General features: G+C 32.5%; 2 protein-coding genes and 1 long non-coding RNA gene across 3 annotated transcripts in view; all 3 read left to right on the forward strand.

The window, feature by feature from the left end:
- The window catches only part of LOC148311057 (Golgi-specific brefeldin A-resistance guanine nucleotide exchange factor 1-like), a 30599-nt gene extending 25498 nt beyond the window's left edge, over positions 1–5101 (forward strand). The window contains exons 25-28 of the mRNA XM_088257321.1: positions 136–312; positions 1309–1408; positions 2581–2873; positions 3833–5101. Coding sequence (XP_088113447.1) covers positions 136–312; positions 1309–1408; positions 2581–2873; positions 3833–4621 — 1359 coding nt within the window. The 3' untranslated portion in view covers positions 4622–5101. The remainder of the gene's footprint in view (positions 1–135; positions 313–1308; positions 1409–2580; positions 2874–3832) is intronic.
- Positions 5102–6339: 1238 nt separating this feature from the next.
- LOC148311058 (recQ-mediated genome instability protein 1-like) lies at positions 6340–14526 on the forward strand. The gene is made up of 7 exons (XM_088257325.1): positions 6340–6509; positions 6584–6783; positions 7409–7526; positions 10087–10199; positions 11623–11784; positions 11863–12725; positions 14232–14526. Exons 1-7 carry the CDS (start codon positions 6421–6423, stop codon positions 14382–14384), a joined length of 1698 nt encoding a protein of 565 aa, XP_088113451.1. The 5' UTR covers positions 6340–6420; the 3' UTR covers positions 14385–14526.
- A 2663-nt stretch (positions 14527–17189) lies between these two features.
- On the forward strand, positions 17190–18915 carry LOC148311059 (uncharacterized). Its single transcript, XR_015837317.1, has 3 exons — positions 17190–17325; positions 18432–18529; positions 18782–18915. It is a non-coding gene; the product is annotated as an uncharacterized LOC148311059 (long non-coding RNA).
- Positions 18916–22176: the final 3261 nt, after the last annotated feature.

Raw genomic sequence — 22176 nt, forward strand, 5'->3', positions numbered from 1 at the left:
TACAAAGCTTTATTTGTAATTTTTCACATTTTATATAATTACACATTTTTAAACACAGACTACAAGGCCTACACCAAGAAAAAGATTATAGCACCCCAAATTTTGTGTCTTACCCAATTTTTTTTAATTTTCCAGGTTTTTCTGCACCATTTAACTCCTCTGGTGGCGCGGCCCACATTTGCGGCTTTGTGGCTCCAACTGTTGGAGATATTGAGAGCCATGCTCCAAGGCGGACCCAACTCCTCGGATTTGCTTCATGAAGCCACCCTCGAGTCGCTCAAGAACATGCTGCTGGTCATGGACTCTGTCAAGGTAATGTTGGCAAAACTTGATATATTATAAACTGTTTAGTGCTATGACTTTTTCTCATGTGTATGCTAAAATTGTTCAAGACTTTTTTGCACAAATGGTCCTTTTTTGTATTAGGTGTATACAAAATCAACAATATTTTTCTTGAAAATTGACCGATTTTTAGTATTTCTTTCTGGTATTGGTAAAGAGCATATCAAACTGCTTAAATGAAACCGAATTTTGTAATAAGCGCACTGTAGAACGGGGCTACTTGAACTTGTGTGTGTGACTTGAGCCCAATACAAAAAAATATGTAAATCTGTATTTGGTCTACAATAATGAATGTATCGACATGATTCATTGTTTCCCTGACAGGTGACACTTATTGTCACGATACTTCGATCGACACCACAATCTAAATATTTTTTTTGTACTGGGCTCAAGTAACACATCAAAGTTCAAGTAGCCCCGTTCTACGGTACTTAAATGTATTTCAAATTAAATGCTATTTGAGAAAAAAACACAAATTTTTCAATCACAAGAATGTCATTTTCATTTGAAATTGGCTTGTCCTCGGAGTTTCACTGTAATTTCATTGTCACTATCGCTACTTTGAGTATAAGAGACATTTTTGTATGTTCACAACATCACTATTGGATAAATCCGAATCGAAACCCGAGAAATGCGCATTCTGCAACACAACCTCCCTGCTCGACTGTCAAATTATACTGATGTCATCATCCGTTTATCGACGACCACGATAAAACGATTCTAACCACTTTAACGATTAATAACTATTAATGATCAAATATTTATATTTATGGACGAATATTATTATACATATAATAAATATTCGCTCATAAGTGAAACTCTTGACCATCTTCAAATTGGGTTTTATTTTAACGTCATAGATTAGTGCATTAGACCTTAGGTGTTTCCCTGTGGTATACCATTTGCTATTCCATAATATATCCACAATTTTCATTTGTCACTAGTAATGTTGTTTTATGTTGACAGGTTTTCAATGACGGAGATGGATACTCCGATCTGTGGAACGTGACTTGGGAAAGAATCAACCTTTTCCTCCCAAACCTGAAGGACGAACTATTCCCTAAAGGTAATAAATAGTCAAACATCATAATTTTTTTTGAAAAACATAACTAACTAACTAACCATCACGCCGCTTCCACGCAGGGGTAGGCAGAGAGAATAGAGCGCCACACCACTCTGTCCTTGCAAACATTCTTCGCCTCTTCCACGTTCATGCATCTCCTCATACATACCCGCCGATTGTTACGACTCCTAACCTGACCACTTTCAAGTATTTGGCATACCTGATCGTGCCATGTTTTTCTCGGTCTTCCTCTGCTTCTTTTTTGAAAAACATGAAATATGTAAAATTGAAAGCCATGTCATTTTTTGTTTTCACAATGCATTTGACATAGTTTTGATGTAGCTTTGGCTGTTGGTAGTGAAGAAGGCTGTATGGAGAGCAACCTTCATTATCACTTTCAGTGCCAAAAATATTGTACAATGTAGATGATGTAAAATGATTTCTCCATTATGAAGCTTAGTTTTGCAGACGACATTTTGATATCTTGAATATTTTTTGCTGATGTTTTGTGGTACATTTTATTTTTATTTTTATTTATTTAAATTTCATGTACAGAAAATAAATAAGTACATTGGCAGGCTTATTGCTAAGAAGCAATATCTTCGAACCAACAAAAACAGACTAGTGATTTTGGTCAAAACATCTGATACCATATATTTGTATAGCTGTTTGCAATCAGAGAGTAGATAGTACTTGAACACTTAAAAAAAACATAAATTACAAATTGATGATAATAAGGAAGGAAAAGAAAAAAGGAAGTTTAGGGAAGGAGGTTGAGCAACAAACTATGCGAGGAGGTTTGATGAACAGTTATGATTCTAATGATAAGTAGTCATAATCTTTATAAAACAAATAAAACTCAAATTTTGTTTTTAACCACTTTTGTTTCTACAAAATTTTTAGTGTGTCCAAATAGATGTCTCTAGCAAAATTCTAGTGATTCAAGACAATGTTTCGAAATTGGATCATATGTATAGAATTTCCAAGAATTTGAGTAGTGTCGTTGTCAAACATGGGTAAAATTGGTGAATGTTACGCGTGTGTAAAGTGATCACTTAAACCAGCCTATGAGGGTCGCAAGCCTCGTAAATGCCCAGACTTCCATAACCTTCTTCATCTATATTGAGTCTACATGTCAAAAAATTCAAGTTTTGTTTTTGGTACTTTTTTTCCAGAAGTTATACGCAATAACACACCCAAGCAGCCGATACAGGAGAGGACCCAGGACAGTCTCCCCCAGAGCCCCGTGGAGTCCTCTTCCCCCTCCAGCGCTGTTCTCTCCCCCCCGTTCCTCCTCCAGCCCCAGAGCGCCTCTCCCCCGACCCCCTCGGTCCTGGGCGGTGCCATACCCATGAACACCTTCAATCAGATACCCATGGGCATCCCGCCTAAAGGGTCATCGATTATCCTCCAGCCGCCCATACTGGGGTCACAAGTGCATACTCCAATATTTGCACATATGGGACAGGTATATTTTATTAATTTTTTTATTTTAGGTAACATAGATACATTTTTTTAATATTATGTATATGTATTATGGCTCTTTAGGCTTAACCTGTGTTGAGCCGAAATACTTACATGTTAATACAAAATAGGTTTTTTTTTATTTTTTTTAACTCACTTCATTTTATACATTATAAGATATCGTAGTCGTACAGGAGAAAGTGACCAACTAACAAAACGTAAAATGTTCAGGAGGGCCATTTAAGTCACTTTTGCTTAGCTAGAAAATAAACATCAATGCAGTTAGTCATTTTTAACAAGTCAATATATTATACTTCCAAGTTTAAAATCACTTTGGGATTTTTTTCAGGGCAATATTAAGCTAGTAAGATATTAAATAGTCAAGAATCAGGTTTTTGAAAAAAATGCATTTGGTCACTTTCTCCTGTATGACTACGATGTAATACAATAAAAAGGTAATACAATAAAACAATCACAAGTATTAAACCTGGACTCTAATCAAGTCTGTTTCCACCTTGTCCCTACCAACGAGGAGCAACTATCGACGGACACTGTTCTTAAAAGCATGATCACTTTTGGAATTCTTAATGGTTACGGGCAGCAAGTTAAATATTTTGGAGCAAGGAATAAAAAGCTTTTTTGTGCAAAACTTGTATTGATGGATGGGCCAACATAAATACCTTTCTACATATATACCTTTCAGAGTAATTTTTTATACAGATCATCGAAAAATAATACCAATATTTACAATAACTGTATTAAAAAAACTGTTAGAGGTAATTAAATGGTTTTGATCTTAAAATATGTGGAGAAAGTTTTTTCATTGTCATACATATGTATTTAATATCACCTTGGACTGGTACCTGATGCACAATGCTGATCGCCTCACCCTCATGATCAATTTAACATTCCGTCAATTTGACGGGTCAGAAGAGATTTTTTTCATCCTTACATTTGTTTCAGATTTCTACACCGATTGGAGTAGCGATGCCAGTTTCATCTCCGAATACCGGATCACCTTACCCCATACTTTGCCCTAATCCTTTGCCACAAAAGTATTACAACAGTCAATTATCAAGTCCGCCTTCGAGTCAGTTACTCGATATGGCATCTCAAAATCAAAACTACGGAACCATTCCTTCGCCATTTACTCTTATAAGTCCCCAACAAAACCAACCCGTGGATCATAATCGCGTGAACTCGGATAATGGAAATATATCCAGTGCAGATTTAATAAGAAACGAGAAGTTGAATAACATCCAAGGTGATGTGTTGACCGTCGATTATACAAATTCTCCGGCTGCCATCAATATAGAGGTCCAACAGCCGAGATCACTTTACGGAGAATACTTGACCAATCCATACAACCCGCTCCCGGATGTACCGCTTCCTTCTATTAAATGCGAAGAGCCCACATTGACCAAAACGGATCCAGACGTTAGATCATCAAACCCGTTCACAGCTAATGAAAATACTTACACTCAATTCGCTGGCCCCGTTTCCAATCTAGATAAGAATTATAATCTCCCTTCGACAAATGTTATGCAGAAATCTCAAAGTGTCACCTGCAGTCCTGCGCACACCATCAGTCACGCAAACGCCTTCGGTTCTAGCGATAATATAAAGAATATGACGCAAACGGAGACTGCCGATTCTGGCATGTTTAGTTTCTCTAAATATTTCTACACAGATCCTACAAATATTCCGCCTGGATCTGAAATTCTATTCGGAGAGAATTTGAACTCAATGTAAAATACATATACATACATATATACATATTGTACAATCAATAGGAATATATAGGTTCAATTACAAACATATAAACATATATCCAAACGACATACATATAAATAAATGTACGTACATCCCGCTTAAAATACATGATTTTTTTGGTTGTTTCAATAGTTTTTCTGATATATTTCACACAATTTCTGTGTATTCTGGTTAATGTTTTTCCAATCCTGCGTATTGTATTTTTTAAATTGCCCTTTTGTACATACTAATTTTATACTTGAACTTTTTTTCAAAACACTATTTATTTTTACAAAACATTAAGTACAGTCTCACATAAATTTGTAGTTTTTTATTTTATTTTTTATTATTATGTGAGTATTACATTCCAGTCATTACTGTTACTAAAAAATTATCTGTTTTATAATAATTTGTATTTATTAAAAAAAATATAGAGTATGTGTAAGTTTTGTTTTATTGTATAAAATCAATCATTGTTTATTGGTAATATTAATATTAAATGTTGTGAAATATTTATATAGAAAATTATTGTTAATAAAATGTATTAAAATATCAATGGATTCATTTTTTGTTATATATATTATTTGTGTTCTGAGGATATTTTGTGTTTTTTTGTGGAATATAACTCACTTTAGAAGTTAATAAATTGGCATTGATTGAGTTTTAATATGTACTACAGTAACTTTGTTGTATCCTTCTTTCTGAACCTAATTCTAGAATTGCGGTCATAATTCCTAAAATGATAAAGCTTAATGCATTTAAACTATGATTCTTGATTAATTATTATTATTACTTTGTCTAAATAAAAATAAGACTTGACACTGGCAGAAACATCCTCTCACTGGGTGACTGCTCAATAAAAAATAAAAATAAAATCTGTCTTGTATTGTCTTACATTGCAATTTTAAGATATCAATGTGATTTTTGCTAAAGCTCTCTCTAAAGATATAGGGAATGGTGTGAAAATATTATCTTATCCAGTGTTGCCCAATTAGTGGTACGCGTTCCTCCAGGGGTAAGCAACGTTGCATCAAGGGGTATGAGCGGCAATCTCATCTAGGATAATTTAATAAGTAAAATACAAAAACTAAATATTGTCTTGAGAGAGACCTGAGACTGAAGCTGATCAAAAAGCAACCAGATTTTTTTAGAGTTTTGCAAAGAAAAACGTTCACATTTGTCACATTGAACTAATTTTCACCATCAGAATTTTATTAAACTTTTTTATTATTATTTATACGTAATAAACAAAATTCCCGAGTGTGAAATAAATAAATTAACGTGAGAAATTAAAAAACTCTATTTTACAATCTAAGTAATGCACATAGCGGTGCTTCGGATCGATGCAGTGTTAATTTGATTACTAAATATACTAAAAAAGGCCATCTGTTCTGCACTCTTGAACTGGGAAGAGATAAAAAAATATTCAAAGGGTTTGCATCTATATAGTGTATTTAGAAACTCGGAATGAAAGACGTTGCCGCTTTACAAAAAAGTTATAGCAGTTCGGAATAGGAAAAAAGTAAAAATTTATATATTCGTTTGTAAATTCATTTGCGCTCCTCTTTTCAATTTCATTTTAAAAAATGTACATATTTACGACGCCACAGGCTCCGTACGAACTCTTTTTTTGGTAAGTAGGTATCGACACAATATTAGTCTATGCTACAGAATGTCTATGACTTAATTTATTCTATGATTTTGATAAACGTCAAAACATACTTTTTGAAGTTTTGCGGGAACTCCATTTCGTACTGCTTTAGTCTTCACATTTTACTAAATTAATTAAATGTACCAAAATGCCTGAGAGTTTGGAAACTGATATTTCAAATGCTAAACAATATTTAAGTTCACAACATGTGAAAATTCACGATGAATGGATTACGGGGTAATTATTTATTGATTTAAACACGTGAAATTATTATTTTTTTCTCTCGTCATTAATTTTTGTTTATCCATTAGGTGTGTAGAATTCTTTCGCGAAGAACAGAGGAGTAAACCGTACACTAGACAACAGTTGAACGAAATGGTCAAAAGTCAGTGGTTACTGGGAGATCTCCAAGAAATATCGCCTGGGTGTTTACCTCCGAATTTGAGCGGTCAAATAAAAACATTACTGAATGGGGTGTATTTACTTCAATTAATTTCCTTACTTGACATAGGTATGATATATGTACTAAAATACTGGTTTAAATTTTAATTTGTTAGCCATGTTATTTTTACAACCTTTTAAAACCTATCAGCGAAAGCTAAACTGGCAGTACACAACCTGGTTCTGGTCTTGGTTCCAACCGTTATATATGGAAGCTAAGCATGAAGTTGACAAAAGAAGCATGAAAGCAGACTGAATGCAGTCGAAATGCGATCCCTCAGACGAATGTGCGGTAAAACGATGTATGATAGATGTTGGAATGGTGAAATAAGGAAATAATGTAAGGCTGAGGATAAGCATTATTCATAAAATTAAGAAAGGTGTGTTGAGTTGGTCGTATGAGTGAGGAAAGAATGGTAAAACAAATATATGAGGCGAATGTAGTTACAAAAAGAAGCAGAGGAAGACCGAGGTAAACTTGGCATGATCGGGTATGTCAAATACTAAAAGTGGCCGGGTATGAGGAGATGCATGAATGTGTAAGAGGCAAAGAATGCTTGCAAAGACAGAGTGGTGTGGTGTTCAATTCTCTCTGCCTACCCCTGCGGAGAAGTGGCGGGATAGTTAGTTAATGTTTTTATATCGTATAAGTTATGAAGTGGAAATAAGCTCTTTATTAAAACATTTCATTCTAGGATTGCCAGCTTATCAACAATTACAAAAGTTGACAAAAGTAGATATTACGAACATAGAAGTAACAAATAAAAACAATAATAATTTTAATAACACTTTTCAAGAACCCTCCTCGCAAAGGTAAGATATTATTATTATCATTTTTTATTTATTTAATACATTTACATTTTTAAGTACAACATAATACAATTTCTAAACATTTATACATATCGCTCACTCCTTCCAAGAACGTCATAAATCAAAAAACTTGATTTTTCAGGAGAACGTTTTTAAAGTTTAAAAATATAATACAATGTATTATAAATAAATATCAAGCCACTTATTGAACTTCTTACTGTGCAACAGATCTTTTTAGGTAAAACCAGAAGGTTTTTTCTCCATTTAAAAAATATTCAGTATATTTAAATAAATAATTAAACAATACCTTTTCTTCAAAATGCAAAAACAACACTTTCTGGCCTGTAGCGGGTAAATATTAAGTTAAAAATATGCCGCTTTTGCTGGGATATAGTACATTTTCTGAGCATTCTGAAAACATGCACAATTGAAAATTGACGATTTTTGATTTATGACGTTCTTGAAAGGAGTGAGCGATATGGCAAACTTATGGTTATAGATTCGCTGTGCCTCTCTAAAAAAGAGACTGAGCTCTTGTGCTTGGAGAGGGACTTACACTCAAGGCTTAATGTTTTATAATAGTCTTTTTTATATATTTTTTTTTCAAGATTTATATGTAATGGGCATTAATATTTTTCTTAAGAATTTTTATATCTTCTATTTTTTAAATTTCTTCAGGGAGTTTATTGAAATATTTAATTCCCGAATATTCGAAGTTTTGTTGAAATTGTTTAGTATTACATTTTGGAGTTGAAAAATCATTTAAGAATCTCGAAAATAAACTTTTTTTAAATTGATATATTTGTCACCTTTTAGTAATTGAAAAATTGCGTTTTTTTTAAAAAGCGGTTTCTATGTTTGGGACTTGAAATTTTGTAAATTATAATTTTGTTGGATATATATATATTTTTTTCAAAATAACTTTAATTATTGTTTTCTGTACTATTTTCACAGAGTTCAGTATGTTGTTGTAAGTACCTCCCCATCCAACAATGCCATACTGTAGTAGTGAGTGTACAATAGCATACTAAACTCTTTTTAGATTGTCGATGTTCAGTATGTTTTGAATGCTAATAAATTATATTTCTACTACTACTCTGTAAGCTCCTGCCACATTCCAAAACGGGTATGGAAACTATTGGTTTCCATTCTGACTTATCCATTGAACAAAAACGTTAAAAAAATATTATTTAATCAATCATGCAAAGTTTTTCACAATCAAAGATAAAAATTAAAACCAATGTTTTCAAAGTCCCTATCACTGTCAACAGGGCATGTAAGTTAATACCAACTAGTGTGTACAAAAATGTCCGCCACCGTGATGTAATGTTCAGCGTGTCTAGCTACCATGCTGCAGGTCCCGGGTTCGATTCACAGTGGGTCAAATAAATTCAAGTGATTTTTTTCACTATAATTTATATTGGAAGCACTAACTTTGAGATTTTCCATTTTTTTATTAAAATGTAATGGAAAGACAGCTGGGAGTCAACATCCCAAGAGCGACATGAGGAGGCACAAACAGATCCCTCTAGGATCTACAAAAAGACGAAGAAGAAAACTTTGTTTTAAAATCACTATAAATATTTTATATTATTTTTTGACATCTCATCAAAGATGAAGAAGAATATGGAAGTCTGGGCATTTACGGGGCTGACGACCGTCATAGGCTGGTTTAAGTGATCACTTTACACACGTGTAACATTCACCAATTCTACCCATTATTGACAACCACACTACTCAAATTTTTGGAAGTTCTATATATATGAACCAATTTAGAAACCATGTTCTTGAATCACTAGAACTTCACTGGAGACATCTATTGGTGAGATGTAAAGAAGCTTTTTTACTAAGCAGAATCTCTTATATTAGTATGTGAGATCCGAATCCTGGATTATAATCACACACATGAGAAACGCCAGAAAATACCATTTTCATTTTTATTATTAAGCTTATAATTTGACCAGATAATTTATTTACAACATTTTGAGTGTGTCCAAATACTTGTTCACAAAATCTGGATTATCTCCAATTACAGGAGATATTTTCATATTATTTTTTGACATCTCATCAAAGATGAAGAAGAATATGGAAGCCCCGTAAATGCCCAGACTTCCATATTCTTCTTCATCTTTGATGAGATGTCAAAAAATAATATAAAAATATCTCCTGTAATTGGAGATAATCCAGATTTTGTGAACAAGTATTTGGACACACTCAAAATGTTGTAAATAAATATTTTATTATAATTTAATTATAATGTTTACCGGTTTTGAAGCTAACCGCTTCTTTATCAAGACTAGATCTACCCAAGCTCTTTTGCCTAGCCGTCAAAATATTTTGAATTTTGTCAAGTAGATGGTCTTTTAGTATTTATCAGTCTTAAGTTAGCTTTGAAACCGGTACATATTATAATTAAGTAATAATAAAATATTTACATATAGTGATTTTAAAAACAAAGTTACATTTTAATTATGATTTTTTCACTCTTAGGTTTTACTCTCTCATATCTACTAAATAGCGCAAAGGATTGACATTGCATTATACTGACAATACAATTTTTCAGAATGTTGAAGCTCCAACTCACTGATGGGGTTCAAGAAATAGCTGGAATCGAATACAAACCAATGAGAAATTTAAACACGGATTTAATGCCTGGAGTGAAAATTCAAATTAAAGGTATGCCATTTTATTATGTGAACTATTCTTCTTCTTCTTTTTGTAGATTTGTAGTTTGTGCCTCCGCATGTCGCTCTTGGGATGTCGACTCCAAGCTGTCTTTCCATCTTTTCGGAGGTCTGCCTGGGGGTCTGCGTCCTTTAGGGTTGCCTTGGAGGGTGATACGTGGAAGTCTGTCTTCTGACATTCTGTTTATATGTTCATTCCAGTATCGCCTTCGTTGTCGTCCCCACCTCACGATATCCTCCGTCTTACACATGCTTCGAATGTCGGTATTTCTAACTCGGTCTCGCAATGTGTTTTCAGTTATGGATCGGAGAGTCTTCATCTCGAAGTCGAGATTTTGTTTTGGAAGTATCTGTTCTTGCCTCAATCCCATAAGTGGCTATTGGTCGAACACATGTTTTGTATATTTTCATTTTACTTTCTATTTTCATGTGTTTGTTCCTCCACTCCGAGTCTCTGAGGCATCCCGATACAACTGCAGCCTTGTTTATTTGTTTCTAGACTATATAATTATATCAACTGTTTATTGCTTTGTTTTTTCTTATATGTATGCTTAAATTGATGAATACTTTTTTGTTGTTGCAAAAATAGTCCCTTTTATTAGGTGTGTATGGAGAGTATTTTTCTCAAACCTTGTCCGATTTTAGTATTACTTTCTGGTATTGGTTGAAAACATATCCAACTACTCAAACAAAACAACATTTTGTAATAAATATACATAAATATATTTAACAATAAATGCAATTCGAGAAAAAAACCGAAAATTTTCATTTCACAACATTTTGAGTGTTTCCAAATACTTGTTCACAAATCTGGATTATCTCCAATTACAGGAGTTTTTTTTAGATTATTTTTTGACATCTCAACATAGATGAAGAAGAATATGGAAGTCTTAAGGTTGGTTTAAGTGATCACTTTACACACGTGTAACATTCACCAATTCTACCCATGATTGAAAGCCACACTACAAAAATTCTCAGAAGTTCTACATATATGAACCAATTTTGAAACATTGTTCTTGAATCACGAGAACTTTATTACAGACATCTATTGGTGAGATGAAAAGAAGCTTTTTTTGAGCCGAAACTCTTTTATTAGTATGTGAGGTCCGAATCCTGTATTTAATTAAATCACATACATGAGAAACGCCAGAAAATATCATTTTTATTATTTAAGCTTATAATTTGACCAGATAATTTATTTACAACATTTTGAGTGTGTCCAAATAATATGAAAATAACACCTGTAATTGGAGATAATCCAGATTTTGTGAACAAGTATTTGGACACACTAAAAATGTTATAAAGAATATGGAAGTCTGAGCATTTACGGGGCTTACGACCGTGAGTAGAATCGGTGAATGTTACACGTGTGTAAAGTGATCACTTGAAAACAGTTTCCAATTTTTTATGCACAGGTCCCATTGATTGCCGCCGAGGTGTGCTAATGTTAGAAGAAAAGCATATTACAATATTGGGAGGGGAAGTTGATGATCTTTTATTGGTTAATCAGTATATTAATGTTCTTGCCAGGATTGTGCAGGCCAATTCACTGCATAATGTAGATAATCCCATACCTGGTAAGTATGTACGTGCTGTAATCGAAATATAAAATCTATCATGGATATTTCAGTTGGTTTAATAGTTTGTTTTTTCAGCGGCAACATTCACGAGAGACGCATATCAACCAGCTGTAGAGTTGACATTATCAAATGTCCAAAATCAAACAAATAATAGAAATTTGCATACCAATCGTCTTCCCAGAGCAGTGCAGTCAGTTCAACCGCCAGAAACTATAGAAGTTATAGATCTGGATGATGAAATGTTTATGGATGATGACTTCGATGTTGATCAAATCGAAGCGATCGAAAAACAAGTATTAATACCTCCGAGTCTTCCTTCTGATTGTGCAACACCCAAAATGCCGACAAAGAAACTTAAAATGGATGCCCCAGGTCAGTCTGCAGTGCAGATACCTTTGCACTTGCACGATAGTCCGGAGCACAGATCTAATGTCAGCAGTAGAACGGCGCCTTATCTCGATGAAGAAGAACAATTTGCAAGAATGGCGGACGAATTTGATGATTACAACAGCAACCCACCCTACTACGTATGTAACAACATCAATCGAGAATGTGGAAATATTAGAAGTAATAATAATGACATTGTTACTAAAAAAGAAAGTATCGCAGAAACAATAACATTACAAGATGAATCGTTGCCGGTCAAAGTGAACCACGCTCCGTATGTCTACCTGAAACAATTATCTGAAATTCCCGACGAGAGAAAGTTGGACAAAACGTTCCCCGTTAAAGCGCAAATAATGAAATTGAACAGCAAGCTGTCTCTGCAGAACCACAAGTGGGTGTTGCAGTGTCGGCTGTGCGACGGGTCGGCCTACCTGGACGTGAGCGTGTCCAGCCAAGTGCTGTGCCAGATGATCGGCTACACTCCCGCGGAGATGACCAAGATGAAGAGCGAAATGGGCTCCAATCCGGTGCTGAAGGCTAAAATGCTCCAGGTATTATACAAACAAGTATTCAAATCTTTGTTCACAAATCTAAGTTTCGAGTTATTTATATTGACATCTCAACATCGATAAAAAAGAATATGGATATGTGGGTATTTACAGGGCTTATGACTTGTTACAAGCTGGTTTAAAAGATCATTTTAAGGTGGAAACTGACCAGAGCATTTCATCGTAACATAACGTAACATAACGTTGTAACATAACGTCGTAACATAACGTCTTACCATAACGTCGTAACATAACATCGTAACATCGCTCGCGGCGAGCATACGAAACTATGGATGGAGCGCTTCGCTCGCTGTACTGACTATACGAATGCTCGCATCGTAACGTGTTACGTTACGACGAAATGCTTCGGTTAGTCTCCACCGTTATACAGGTGTAACATTCTACCCATGATCGACAACCACAGTACTCAAATTTTGGAAAATGTAAATATCGTTGAATAGATACCTTCTTTCACATGTGGGTTCTCGGCACCATCTATGGTTGAGTTGAGTGAGTAAAATAAAAGGACTTAAACCAGCCTTTGACAGGTTTTAAGGCCTGTAAATACCCTGACTTCCATATTCTGCTTTACCTATGTGTTGAGACGTCAATTTAACAATGTTCAATAGTTCATAATTTCAAATCTTTTTAATAATTCACTACTTGTATTAAAATTTAGATACAATGTTGTAAATCAGTGCGTGTATTCAATATGTGTAATACGATCTTTAGAAAGAAACTAAAAACGCATTTGTTTGCTAAATCATTTCCACAATCTCCTTTTCCCCAATTGAATCATTGTGAAGTGCCCTTAAAAGGTAGTATTTTGCAAAAAATGGAGTTGTATAAATTATCCAAAATGATTATTTATTATTATTATTAGATTTCACTAAAAATATTAAACTTTTGCATGTATATAACAGATGTCGCATTGAACCCATGATTTTATATTATTTTAACTTAACGTACAGAAAAAAGTACATTGTCTGGCTTATTGCTAAGAAGCAATATCTTCCAACCAACCAACAATATTGCTCACTCCTTTCAACAACTTCATATATCTAAAAACTTGATTTTTCAGGATGTCATTTTTATAGTTGAAGAATATAATGAAATGTATTAAAAATAAATATCAAGCCACCCATTGAACTCTTTTTAGGTAAAACCTGAAGGTTTTTTCTCCATTTGAAAAATATTTAGTGTATTTAAAAAAATAATTATTAATACCTTTTCTTCAAAATGCAAAAACAACACTTTCTGCCCTGTAGCGGGTAAATATTAAGTTAAAAATATGCCGCTTTTGCTGGGATATATGTAGTACTTTTTTTGGGCATTCCGAAAACATGCACAACTGAAAATTGACAATTTTTGATTTATGACGTTGTTGAAAAGAGTGAGCGATATATCATATACATTTTTCATTATATCCCCTATAAATACCATGAGGTACCTGTTATATGTGTAAACATATATTGAAATCTGTCTTACCCAAATATTTTTTATTTCTAGGGGATAGATAATGCAAGACAGAAAATTCAGAAATTGGACTGCCTCCTTCTCATCTCATACGGCTCCACTGGACCAACTGTCGTAGGGACAGAGGACTTTCAATTTGCGCATCTTTACCAGTTAAAAACGAGACATTCCAGCAATTTAAAATGATATTCTTTAACCGCCCTACCTTTGGGTTATAATTTAAATGGGTAAAAAATCATTGAGGTTTTTTTTTCAAGATCTCTCAAAAACATACTTATTAACAATGTACCAGACAATTTTTTAAAAACAATAGATCATTTCTTCTCTGTTTTATTCCTCATTACTGAGAGTTGTGACCCTTGTGGAAGCAATGACTCTTCTCCAGTTATCCTTTGTCTGCCCTGCACGAAGCGCTCCAACCACCGAGGTGCCTGCTGCTGCCTTGATCGGTTCATCGTATGGGGATCTTCCTCTCCAGGCTACCGATCACAACCAGGTCGTTCCAGGCTTTCCTCATTGCCACACGCAACGTGCCCAAAGAACTGAAGAATTGGACTCTGGCCAATGTCTGTACACGACGGATTTTCCTTCCCGTCCTTCAGATCAGATCCATTTAGGACCCTTTGTATATCTTTTGCAAGTCAGAGGCTCTTAACATAAGACATGCCAGATGATAAAAAATAACCTTTTTGTAGCTTCACCGCAGGGGTAGGCAGAGAGAATCGAATGCCACACCAGTCTGTTTTTGCAAACAATCTTCGCCTCTTCCACATTCATGCATCTCTTTATACATAGCCGCCGATTATTCCGACTCCTGACCTGACCACTTTATTTAGTAGTAGTATTTGAAATACCATGTCAAGTTTTTCACTGGATATTTTTTTTTATAATATGTAAAATATTTTACAAATAGATTTTGTTTTGAATTTAATATACCATTCAACATAATCTCGACATATTCTGCAAATGAGGTAGCCAGCGATATTGACCTCGAAATACTTAACACACCGCATGACGTTATTCACATGTGTGGAGCCAATAGGAATAATTTGACGTATCACAAGCGTTTCTACTTTAACGGGTATACTTTTTTTGTATCTGCACGTACGGGATACGGATTATTGCGTTTAGGCGATAATAAAGTGAACATATTACATACAATCGTATGGGTAGGGCGGTTTAAATCTTAATATGAGAGATGATTTTTTTATTTCTTTGTATAAATTAAAATAAAAAATCAAATGATTATATTTATTTATTTATTTATATCATCCCAATTTTACAAATTATAAGTCAAAGATAGTACAGTAATTAAAAATTTACAACTGAAAAAAATATGTAAACTAAAACACTGTATCCATAATCATAACCGAAAGTAATGTTTAAATCACATATTCAAATCAGTTCTAATACAAAGTAATAAAATTGCTAATAAATACAATGCTAAAAATAAAACCTTTATTTTCTATATTGCAACACATTTATCTACATAACAGTAGAGTGTAAACATTAAATTAAAAAGTATGTAAATATTATCGTTGTGGTTGATTTAAAATAAAACTATCTTTATTTAGTGAAATGATTGATTTCAAATACCTTGGGACAGCTATCCGAAGCTTTAAAAGCTGATTTAAAGAATTTTTACACACTTATACATAGGTAATCGGAATATAATCAAAAATATTATTCATTTATTTCGTATAGTAAAATAATTTCGAAAATGCTCATTCAAAATGCAATAATATGTACTTTATTGAAATCTAATATACTTCTTTTATTAGATAATCATGTTGTAATGCTTACACAAATTGTTTTATTTATTTATTTTAATCTATGGACTATGCCAGGTAAAAATATGATTTTATTGAAAAGTTAATTTAATTTAAACAAGCAATAATTAAAGGAGAATACAAATAAAAAAGCGATGTTTATTACAATTCCAAAATGAGGATTCCTTTAACACATCTTATGCGATAGGCGAGTTTTACAATCCTCTGTCTGCGTTTGCGGGACAATTACCAACATTTATATTGCTGTATAGGAGACTGTTTTTTGCTTATTATATTGCAACATTTAAGGTTTATAGTGACATCTATTGAATTTTCCTTAAAGCTTTATTATAAGAGTATAACTCGGGACTGTCCCACAAGAAGGATATGCTGTCGCGATTAATATGTTACGCAAGCGGAATACGCCCGTGCTGCTCATTAACTTATGCTCGACTGGCTCCGCATGAGATGTGTTTTTTTTTTGTGAAAAACATTTTTGGGATTATTAAAAATTTAAGTAAATTAAAAACAGGCCATAAGGCCTACACCAAGCGGAAGAAGAAGAATTAATGCACAGTGCCATTTTTCATTTTATCACACCTTACCTAGAACTAGAAAGATATTAATTTATAGTACCACATTCAGATTAAATATCAAGACTTTTAAAATTATCATTACATAAATACGTAAGAGAGCAGTCACATCATTAAAAATCTACAGATTAAAAATAATTACATTTATACAATCGAGGGAACGAGCCTCTTACCACTGTAGTCTAAAATACATATGTAATGAGCTCAATGTAGAGATGTATACAAATTATGTCTTAAAGATTCAGTTCAAAGTGGTAAGGAACAATTTCCGCGGTCGTATATACATTATATTAAAAGTCGAATATATATTACTTGACATGCTTACCAACATCTTGATATTTGAAGTTTTTTTTTTTAAATGGCAATACTAAAAATATTGAAAATGGAACAATTTTTGAATTCAAACCATGAATTCAAAAAAAGATCTTTGAAAAATGTCAAGTGAGAAAGAGGGGGGATTCAATTGTTTATTTTTTTTAAACTGAACATTTGTGAAATACGCGATAATAGACTCAATATTACAAGTTGGCCTTCTGTTATTTATTTAAATTGTTTTGTAAAATCAGCAATCATTGGAGCCTTGCAACAGCCATTTGCGTGTGCTAGCTATCTATGCTTGAATAGTAGAAATCACATTAAAAGTGTGCCTTTCATAATTTAAATTTTACTTGGTAATGAAATGCATCGAAATACGTGTTACAATAGATTTTAAGAAAAAGAGGGAAGGTACCAAGTTAAAATTTAAGTTAAATATGGATAGATAAAGTGAGTAGCGAACCAATTAATGAAATAAAAGTGTGCTAGCTACCACATTTACACATACAAAATTGAATCATCGGTATCAAACAATTATTAACAGTTCCCATTCTAGACCGAGTGTGATTCGGCCAAGCAGTTACTATTGGCTCACTCCTTTCAACAACGTCATATATAAAAAAAACTTGATTTTTCAGGAGAAAGTTTAAAAATATAATGTATTAAAACTAAATATTACGCCACTTGAAGTTTTTACTGTTCAACAGATCTTTTTAGGTAAAACCTGAAAGTTATTTCTCCATTTGAAAAATATTTAGTATATTTAAGAAAATAATTAAACAATACCTTTTCTTCAAAATGCAAAAACAACACTTTCTGCCCTGTAGTAAGGAAATATTAAGTTAAAAAATATGCCGCTTTTGCTGGGATATAGTACATTTTCTGGGAATTCCGAAAACATACACAAATGAAAATTGATGATTTTTTATATATGACGTTGAAAGGAGTGAGCATATTGCATTAATGAGCCCGGGAAAGTGGTATTCCTACTTGTCGGGCACTACCGCATGAGCCAAACATTTTTATGTATTTGTTTTTGTTGACTAACCCGAGTGGTGTTCGAGTACTCTTGTTTTGACTCGTTGGTAATGATTTCTCAAAGTAACAATATTAATATTCAAAAAAATTAATTGATTCCAGTTAGTCTCCGTGTGACATTACACGGTGACTAACTGGAATCAATTAATTTTTTTATATGACATGATTTTTAATATATGACAATTTTTTCAATTTTTGGATCCACTTTCTCTTTAAAACCGAACTGTTAAGTGGCTAAAAATTGTTTTCTTTTTTCGTGTTCTTAAAAAGATTTAATTTTTTTTTCATGTGTTAAACTCAGTAATTTAGTAAAATAAATATAATAACTCCCTTTATAATTGTCATTCCCCTTTATTTACACAACAGTTGTCTTTGTTTTACAAAATGGAAAATATTAATATAAATATAAACATATAAGAAATCTGTATAATTTATATCTCTTTTGAATATTGAATGAATGAATAAAAAAATGTTTAAAAATGAAAAACTAAATGCATGTTTAAAAAATTGTCTAACAGGGAACCATCATAGAATAAAAGAGGATAGTACGAGAAAATAAAATGAAGTATTTTCATTTAATTATTTATTTATTTATTGTCGTACTACGCAGTAAAAGGTAACACATTATTTTTGTTATTTTTTTATAGATATTTTTACATTTTGGTGGTTTTAGATACTGCAAGAGTTTCCACTAACTGTATATACTCATAGAGAAAAATAAAGGAATATCTAAAAAGGTTTTTTTCATATTGCTTTATTTTAATACAACATCAGAAACTAATTAGCCTGTAACTAAAATGTTTCAAGGTCGGAAAAAAAAATAGTAAAGCAAAGGTAAATATTGAATCTAGATATTTGTATGTTGTAGGTATTCCGAGTGCTGTCATGAAACCTGCCTCTTTTGCAAGGCATCAGATTCCCACAGCCTAGGATGAGAATGTCCTCATGTGCTGACAATTCGTCTACGTTTTCATTTAAACTACTTTTTAAGCATGATTTGGGGTGATGTAAAGGATCTAGGCAGTTTGTGCAAGAAGAGTGGATATGAACAAAGAAATACCCAATGACTCATTTCTTTAACTTAACATGTAAATTGAACTTAACTTGAACAGTTCAAAATATCGAGAAAAATAGAACATTCATTTGACAATGTGTAACGGTAATTTGGAATTTCCCACATCCCTCGCATACATTTACTAGTCAGTTTGTCTATTGTATTTTAGAGATAGTGAAGTATTTTTTAAATAAAATTGAGATTTGATATACTGAATTGATTTTTATACAATGAAACCTATCCATTATACTTTTTGACTTTAGTTTACTTTTTTTTCACATGGTGCAAATGGGGAGTTCATTGTATTGTCACCTAAATGCAGAACTATCCTCAAGTTACATAAAAGTCGATTTCATTTGTATTCATGTATTGTGGTATATATGCTATTGATTTTGTTGTGCAGAAAGTTCTCAAGTTAAATAAATAGCTATTCAAACATTTTGAATCTAGATATTCAAAAGAAAATACAACTAAACTGATTGAAAGTACTCACTTTAGAAAGTTTAAATGCCTTGCTTGTAAAATTTCCTTAAATGCCGTTAGCATAGTTTTGGAATATGCGTCCCAATCTGTCAGAGTATGGCAACATTATTAGCATTGCCTTAAATAAGTTTTTATATTCAAAATACTCATAATTACATGCATACTGAAGTGCAAATCTATTAGTAAACAAATAAATCACATTTTATTTCTACTTCATCTCTTTAATCTACAGAATATCAGTTTTAACATACCAAATTTTTTAATTATTTACCATCTATCTATCTACATAGTACATTGTAAAATAATGCTATGAAAATTATACAATGGGTGAAAAACTTATCATAATCAATTATAAAACTATGCACAACTTGAGTTGAATATCTTTTATTATATTAATCGCACCTAGAGTTTTTTTGCGAGTGTACATATTTATTACAATTAAACTAATGTTTTAAGGGCACCTTTATACTTATAAGTAAACCACTTTAGGATTTTTTCATTATTTTAAGCTGTTCGTCTAAATGCGTTACTGAAACTATTCACTAATAAAAAATATCAAGATAAGACAGGATTTGATTTAGATTTTAGCAGTCATCACATCGGTTAAGGCCAAGTTTGTTAAAGAAAGGTAATTTGACGTGTGTGATCTAATATCATGTGCGACCTAATGTCACATTGAAAGAATGATGACAGAAGAGAATCAATAATTTTTTTTGTTTATAGTGACACCTATCCGCTGCACAGCAAAGCAAATATGAGAAGAAATTAGACATTTAAGACATGTTTTAATGTATGAAGTTGAAGGTAACCGAAATGCTACCTGGATTCATTAACCTGTGAAAGTTCCCGCCTCATTCCCAAGTCTGGTATAGAAACTCTTGGTTTCCAATAAATAAAAATAATTAAAATGGGTAACAAAATGTTAATTGGAAGTAAAAATTGATTAAAACTGTTGTTTGTCAATGAATTTATCAAGCATTAATGAATTTGTCTTCTTCCCATACCGTGAAAATGTTGATTTGATCATCTTTTCATATTTACAACCACACATTTATTTGTAAAATTAGCTTGTTGTAAAACCCCGTTTTGTTAAATAATTTGACACCCTATTTGGTAAATGACTATGTTATACAGAATGTTGGTCGAAATGCGATAGAAATCCGTTTATCTCATTTACCAGCGCGCGTGCTGGCCAGTAATCTATGGTATTGCCTGAGATCGAGTATAATGTATATATGTATTACTATATACATATTATCATAACGCTAGTAAGCGTTATGATAATACATTAAGAAATTTGTGATTTTTCAAAGCTGCAATGTGTGATGTCATTCCTATTTTTGATGGATGAAAAGACAAATGTTTAGATAGATTTTTATTATTCAGTACATCAATTAAAATGGAAATATGGAGGAAAACATGATGAAATACATGGCATTGTAAATTTATTAATTCCATGAAAGTTTGTCCTAAGTGGTGTAAATATATAGAATTATCTTAAGTCTCAAGAAAAACGAGATCTATTTGAGAATATTTTATACAAATAAAGTACTGTTGGGTATTATATCCAAAATTAAACATGACAAAACAAATGGCTTGAATTCTACTGTATTTGCATATATATGTGACGCGTTTCGTCATATTAAGACATTATCAAACACCGTTTCGTCTTACATTGACAATGTCTGATATAGTGAGTGTTTGATAATGTCTTAATAAGATGAAACGGTGTTTCATAATGCCTTATACGACAAAACGCGTTACATATCAAATATGTAAATACAGTTGAATTTAAACCATTAACCGTGTTTAATTTTGGATATATTACCCAACAATTCAATATGGAATTCTACCAACTGTTAGAATAAATAAAATACTATGGTTTATTAAAAAATCTATTATAGTGGAACTCGGTTATATCGGCCTCGGCTGTTACGTAAAAAAGGATATAATGTTCCTTTTAGCAAGTACTGCCAAACTGTATGTATTAATACTAGCGTTATTATAAAATGCTGTTATTGTCAATGAATATTACCAATCTCGGTTACAAAGTTGATTTCTTTGTGACCAAATCGTTTGTCCATCACTATAAGAAGCTATGAAAGCCGCCAAAATACTTTTGTTTCTTTGACTTGGTAGAGACGTCTGCTGTCAAATTCGATGCAATACACCATTTTCACAGAACCACAGAAAAAAATATCTGAAAATCCTTTAAATTAGTCTGGTCAAGAAAACAAATACGGGCTTCTTTGTACAATACGGATATAGCTAAATAGAGTTCCATATTACTATAGTTTTACGTTTTTAAATAAACTCTTGGTGCATAAATTTTTATTTTGTTAGTTTAACATAATGTAAGCCATATAAATATCAATGAAATACATATTTGTATCAATCGATTGAGTAGTCATATTTTGATAATATCTATAAATTTTTATGACACGTGTTTCGATGCATTCCACATCATTTTCACGGTGTTTGAAAATGATACAGAACGCATTAAAACCATTAAAACACGTGTCAATTAACACGATTTTGAAATTTAAATTAAGAAGTCACTCTTGTAACGTCATAATTTTATCGGTCCCTGATGGTCAATGATGTTATAACCAAGTTCCACTATATCTCGCAAAATAGTATTAACTCAATTAAGATAATTTCATTTCAAATATATGTTGGACATAACAATAGCGAAATAAAAATATACTTTCAAAGCTATAGGAATT

The sequence above is a fragment of the Brachycentrus maculatus genome, unplaced genomic scaffold (assembly GCF_059751285.1).
Source record: "Brachycentrus maculatus isolate JH-2025_06_01 unplaced genomic scaffold, ASM5975128v1 h1tg000078l, whole genome shotgun sequence".
In the NCBI taxonomy this organism is placed as follows: Eukaryota; Metazoa; Arthropoda; class Insecta; order Trichoptera; family Brachycentridae; genus Brachycentrus; species Brachycentrus maculatus.

Bases quoted from the DNA above. Each gene is read 5' to 3' on its own strand.
- LOC148311058 (XM_088257325.1), top strand. From the start codon at position 6,421: ATGCCTGAGAGTTTGGAAACTGATATTTCAAATGCTAAACAATATTTA. The intron at 6,510-6,583 runs GTAATTATTTAT...TTTATCCATTAG, and splicing joins CACGATGAATGGATTACGGG to GTGTGTAGAATTCTTTCGCG. The intron at 6,784-7,408 runs GTATGATATATG...ATTTCATTCTAG, and splicing joins AATTTCCTTACTTGACATAG to GATTGCCAGCTTATCAACAA.